The sequence below is a fragment of the Acanthisitta chloris genome, unplaced genomic scaffold (assembly GCF_000695815.1).
Source record: "Acanthisitta chloris isolate BGI_N310 unplaced genomic scaffold, ASM69581v1 Scaffold35076, whole genome shotgun sequence".
NCBI lineage: Eukaryota > Metazoa > Chordata > Aves > Passeriformes > Acanthisittidae > Acanthisitta > Acanthisitta chloris.
Window position 1 is genome coordinate 1 of NW_008678155.1, and position 6229 is coordinate 6229.

General features: G+C 41.4%; 1 protein-coding gene across 1 annotated transcript; it reads left to right on the plus strand.

Annotated features, from left to right (window-relative positions):
• The first annotated feature begins 556 nt into the window (after nucleotides 1–556).
• LOC103804176 (60S ribosomal protein L17) lies at nucleotides 557–3920 on the plus strand. The gene is made up of 6 exons (XM_009076773.1): nucleotides 557–605; nucleotides 692–732; nucleotides 1868–2002; nucleotides 2413–2511; nucleotides 3151–3342; nucleotides 3832–3920. The coding sequence occupies exons 1-6, from the start codon at nucleotides 566–568 to the stop codon at nucleotides 3877–3879; spliced, it is 555 nt and encodes a 184-aa protein (XP_009075021.1). The 5' UTR covers nucleotides 557–565; the 3' UTR covers nucleotides 3880–3920.
• The last annotated feature ends 2309 nt before the right edge of the window (nucleotides 3921–6229 follow it).

Here is a 6229-nt window from a genome sequence, read left to right on the forward strand (position 1 = left end):
CCCTATCGTCACTACGCCTTTGCCAACGGTCTCTCCCGCTCCTATCATCCCGCGCGGCGCAGCACTTCCGCGACGCTCCCTAGCCGAAATTTTGTCAGGGCTCTCGCGAGAGCAAGCGGCTCTAGGCGTTCCCGACATGCCCTACTTCTCCTTTTCTCCGCCGCTGTCCAGAGGTGAGGAGTTATGGTTGTCAGTGAGCCGTTCTAATCCAGTTCTATCCTGCCCAGGATGCCCTGGGGAGGCAGTGAAGGGGCGAGAGCTTGAGGTCTCAGTCCGCCTCACTGGACGCCCTTGGTATTTGTGGAAGGACGGAAAGAGAGCGGGGATGGCGAGCTTGGAGGTAGCCGGCTGGGGTGAGGGGAAAGCAGGCCCTACGGATCGGCCATGGCTGCGGTGATGACTTTCTTAGGACACCTTTGGATTTAATTGTGAAAAGAAAGCATAGTTTCTGAGCAGTTCCTGCAGTTAGTTATTGGCAGTAAGGTGAACAATCCAGGTTCTGCTTATCTGCTTAAGCTTTAATATGGGTCTTTTTTAATTGCTTTTTTGCAGCTGAGATCTGAAAATGGTGCGCTACTCCCTGGATCCGGAGAATCCCACAAAATGTGAGTTTTTTGTGAACATTTGTATAGGACTTGACCAAAGCCATTGAGCTTTTAATTTGAAAAGTTTGTCTTATTTTTCTCCACAGCATGCAAGTCACGGGGATCCAACCTGCGAGTGCATTTCAAGGTAGGCAGTGTGTGGATAGTAAGAAATGCAATTCCATTTGGTTTTGGTTTGATTTTGTTATTTTATTGTTGGGTATTTGGTTGAAGGAAGTGTCTGTTATTCTATATCATCGCATGATTACTTAAGGGTGGTAGCATAGGTTATGGCTTGTGTTTGCTTTAGCTGCTTGTAATGGTTTTCATTCACAGGATCAAAAAGAAGATACTGTGTCCTAGAGTTTTCTCTCAAATACAGATAATAAAATACAGTAGGAAAACAGCTGTAGTGAATTTAGCAGGAGGAATTGGGCTAGTGTCAGATGTGAGATTTATTTCATTTGTCTTACTCTGCCTTTCTGGTTGCTTGGAAAGATCATGGGATTCACCTGCTCATGCTGCTGGTTGAGAAGTATTGTCAGGGGAGGCATATGGTGTTTGGCACGAGGACATAGGTTTCTTTGGAAAAGGTTTAGGTGTGGCAGTGAATTCAGGATATGTTCGAGTTAACCACAAAATCAAAGCTGAGCAGATGCTTTTCTGTTCCACATTGATAAGATATTTCACTTATTTTGAGTTGCTTTTTTTACTATGATCAGGTGGGATTATAGTTACTCTGATTTTTGCATTTAGTATGTTGCCTTAAGCACTGATACTTTTAGCCTTTTTTTTTTCTTTCTGAACCTTTTTTTCTCTTAATTTACAGAGATACTTATATTGTTTGTTTATATCTTGATTTCTCATCACTTCCTCTGAGGTGCCATATTTGACATTTTAGCAGGAATTTATCCTTTGGGCTCCAGCTTTTTTGGATTAGTGGCCAAAGAGGAGCTATGAAAAGTATACTCAATTTTTAATTTTGTTGATTGGAAAGATCTAACCATTAGGTAAAAAAACAGTAATGTTTTATTTAGAGCTGCAAATTCAGTAATGGTAGTCATACCAAGGGTTAGAAAAGTAGGTAGCAAAAAAAAAAAATAGCATTCTTAATTATTCTTTAATTTAGGTGTGGGGTTTTTTTTTGTGTGAGTGCTTCCTTTAAATTGACATTTTAGCAAAAAGAATAGGATCCAGGAGAGAGAGAGAGAGGGGTGCTTTTGTTCACATTGTAACTTGTAAATATGTGTTAAGAGGAACTTTACTATGCTCTGTATTTCTAGAACACTCGAGAGACTGCTCAGGCCATCAAGGGCATGCACATCCGCAAGGCCACCAAGTACTTGAAGGATGTCACCTTGAAGAAGCAATGCGTTCCCTTCCAGCGCTACAATGGAGGAGTTGGTAGATGTGCCCAGGTGAGATCTGAGATGAAAATGTGAGAAGGATGCTGTGGCTGGTTAAGAGAGAGAGATGATTTTGAGATAGCATGGAGAATAGTCTGTCATTGTTGATGATAACCTTGTATTAAAGTACAGAATCCTAGAATGGTTTGGGTTGGAAGGGACCTTAAAGCTCATCTAGTTTCAACCCCCCTGCCATGAGCAGGGACACCTTCCATTAGACCAGCTTGTTAGAGAGGGAGAGAAGAGTTACTCTTAATTTCAGTACTGCATTGCATCTGCTTGCACTGTCAGGTAATTGATGAAATTTAATAATTTTGTTATCTAATCTTAATAGAAGGGAATGTAATGGCAAGTTAATGGTGCCTGAAGGGTAAATTGTGTTGTACTGGGAGAAAAATGGAACTCTTGTTGTCTTCTTCCAGGCCAAGCAGTGGGGCTGGACTCAGGGACGCTGGCCCAAGAAGAGCGCAGAGTTCTTGCTGCACATGCTCAAAAATGCAGAGAGCAATGCTGAGCTCAAGGTAGGCTGTGTCAGTGTTACTGTATGCAAAGTGTTTGTGTTGTGCTGCGTGTCAGCACTCCTGGACTGAGTGTCTCTGACGTGGAAGACTGGGTAATGCCTGCTTTGTCAATGAAACTAAATTGTATTGTGGTGTTGGTATACTCTGTTTGAATTAGGCTCTGTGTGTTTTTCAAGTTAAAATGGGAGTAATAATTTTTCACAGGGAGATAGTTTGCACATGGTTATCAACTGTTTTAAGTGATGTTTAGGTCTCTTAAAAACTACAAAACAAAGCAAAATGTGGACTCTTGGTCAGTTTGTAACTTTGTAATATACTTGGTGCTTAATTTAGTAACTTTGATGGCAGTGATGACTATCTTAGGACACCTTTGGAGTAACCATGAAATAACAATTGTCTCTTTCCGAGCCATCGACATAATTTTAAATTGATTGTGATGCATAGGGGGTGGTCTCTGTTTTTCTGACTTTGATTGGTGCTTGCTTGCTAAATACTCAGTTCTGTGGCACCTCCAAATTTGGCCATTTTATTTGCCAGCAGTGGTATGTGCCTGGAGGGTGATTATTCACATTTTTGCTTTGGATATTATTTATTTGAAGATAAAAAACAAGTCACAAGTTTTATTCTCCTCCCTGCCAGGGTCTTGATGTGGATTCTCTGGTCATTGAGCACATCCAGGTCAACAAGGCTCCCAAAATGCGCCGACGCACCTACAGAGCACATGGTAGAATCAACCCCTACATGAGCTCCCCCTGCCACATAGAGATGATCCTCACTGAGAAGGAGCAGATCGTTCCCAAGCCAGAGGAGGAAGTTGCTCAAAAGAAAAAGGCATGTAGTGTCATACCCTTAGTCCTCTAATGTCAGCATTGGGAGAGCCGAGTGTTCATACTTGGCATTTTTCAGGCAGAGAGGTTGCTGTAATGACTATCTTGAGACACCTTTGGAATACCCAATGAAAGAAAAAAGCTATTTTTGAACAACCTCAATATTTATTGTGAACACCATGTTGATAACTTTGGAAAATGGGTTTTCAGGGGTTTATATTATACCGGGAGTTTGTTCTTCCTTTCCTCAGCCCATGCATGTGAAGCTGGGATGTACTGCAATAAAATTTAAATCGCAAGCCTGTAAGCAATGTAGTACTTGTAGGGACACTTATGTACGTGAAAGTACAATCAACAGATCATTTTGTAAACGGGTGAAGAAATTTCTAACAGTTCTCAGTACCTTCAAAAGATAACTGTAAATTTATTTGTAAGATGTTTTGGAAAGGTATGTTCTCATTTTGCCATTTTCTCATTTCTGTTTGTTTTTCAGATATCCCAGAAGAAGCTGAAGAAGCAAAAGCTAATGGCTCGGGGGTAAATCTGCTCTGACAGATGTACATAATAAAATGAAAAAGTTTATCGTGTGTTTCTCTGCTTTGGTTTCAGCAAGGTGTTGCTGTGGGACAGCTGCAGGTAGTGAGCACGGTAGTTGGGATGCCTGTTATTGCAATGCTGGGGATCCTGTTGACTTATCACTATTATTCACGTGTAAAAACGAGATAATTGGGAACAAGTGCAGCACTTTGCTTACTCCGCTGTTCTGGCCCATTCGGGCTGCCTGGCGGTGACTGTGGCCAGAGCGGAATGGCTGGCAGGCACTGCTGGGTGCTAACGTGGCTCTTGGGAGCGGGGCATGGACCACATGATGCGCACGTCGCCTTCTATTGGTGGGGGTGAGTGCGAGGCGTGCGAGGCAGTCTACAGATGGGGCCACTCCTGATCCCCCAAGAGTCCCTTCGTAGTCTACCACTCCTCTAGTCCGGCCGGGAGCCGACCTTATCTCACCGTTTGCTGCTCTTCTCTGTGGCCAGAGTGGCTCTGTTAACCGGGAGCAGACGGGGTGAACCCCGAAACATAATAGCATATGCTGAGGTGTGGAGCTCTTTGGTTTCAATGCATGTTTGGGTGGAACTTAACCGATTCAGAAAAATCTTTGCTCCCACGTGTATGTCAGCAGGAGGGGGAAATGCCACCGCTGCTTTTTAAAACAATAAAAATTGACTGTCAACTGGGAAGGCTGGCCTGGCTTTTGGGAATATTCTAGCCTGACATAATCCTACAGAGGCAGAACTGGAGTATATTGCATAAATTAACCTTTCTAGACTAGGGTGGTCCTTTATGAAAAAAGGAAAAAAAAAGCGCCTTTTTGCCTGCCTAGCTGTTTTTTCTGTTTCCATAATAGTTGACTAATGTAGGAAACAAAGACCCTACCTACTGAAATTTGCCATGTCATACATGTTCTCTCTGCTGACCCTAATATATGGTGGCTTACAGAGAGAGAAAAAAAACCTGCTATCACAAAGAAATAATCTTGCTATTGAAATCTGATTATTTGCCCTTTTACTCTTTTTTTTCTTTTTCTCTTGCTAACAAAGCAACAGAGCATCACCAAATCATGGAAGAAACTTGTGGACATTATTTCACTCTTATTAGGATGGGTATTATACTTCCAGTAGCTTGCTTTTACATCTGGTCTGGAATCTTGATGCAAAGTGACTGCAGAGACACATGCAGTTGCCTCAGAAGGACAGCCTGGGATGTTCCCTCCAGCCACATTCTTTAGCTGGTGGATGAATCCACATGATGTTGCTGGAAATTTAGTATCTAAGAAGTTCTGGCAGAGAGAGTATCTGAATTATCTTTTTGAATGGCTTTAAAGGATTAACTCATTTGTGTTCTCTTGACATAGATTTCTCTCTGACTTCAGAAAGTAGATCCTGTAAAACTACATATGAAGCAGCCAAAACTACACTTAGAAGTAGCTAACTGGAAATTGTTATTCTGTTCTTCCACAGGGCTAAAAATTTTTAGGATAGCTTAAAAAAAAAAAAGTGAAACTGTTTTCCAGTGTGCACATCTTCCTCTTCATTCTCCATCTTGGAAAGATTTTGTTTTGCTTCCTAATGTAAGAATTCAGATAGCAGCAGCCTAGAAAGGAGGAATGTGAAGGGCAAAGTTGCTGCTGTGCGGTGGAGTGTATATGTTGCTCATCAACAAAAGGGACAGCTCCAATCCTACTTAACTGCTTCCTCTCAATTGTACTTTTCTGCCCCTGTGCTTTGGTTTTTCCCTTTTTTTTCCATTCCAGATTTGAGGCTGCTGTTTTTGAAGATTTCCTCCTGGTTTTGGGAGAAAGGGATTAATTTTCTAATAGTTTGACCAATTGTATGGGATTGCTATGGGATCAAGTGATTCCTCCTGTGCAAGAGGAAGTAACTCATACTCTCCTCTCAAATCCTGACTGGTATTTTGTTCCCCCCTCTCACTGATCTGCCCTTCAGTGGTAGCAAGCCATTGGGTGGATTGGAGTCCTGCCATTTAATTTCACCTTAAATAAAAGAGGAATACAAAAAACAAACCTTTTGGACCCTTTGTTATAATATGGTAAGAATTGAGCTGATATCTACAGCTTGCTGCTTAAACTGTTTTTGTGTGGTTTAAGCAAAAACTTTTATTTTCTGAATTTGTTTGAAGTTGCAGCTGTAGGACTGATGAATTATTATCAAACTCCTTTTTTGTTAAAATGTCAAGAATGTTTCCTTTGTTGAGAACTTTATAAAGATGGAAACACACAGCATTTTGAAATGTTAACAGTTAATCCATAATTTAAGAATCTTTTATATTTTAATATCAAGTACAATCTTTATTCATTATTTAAACACTTTTCT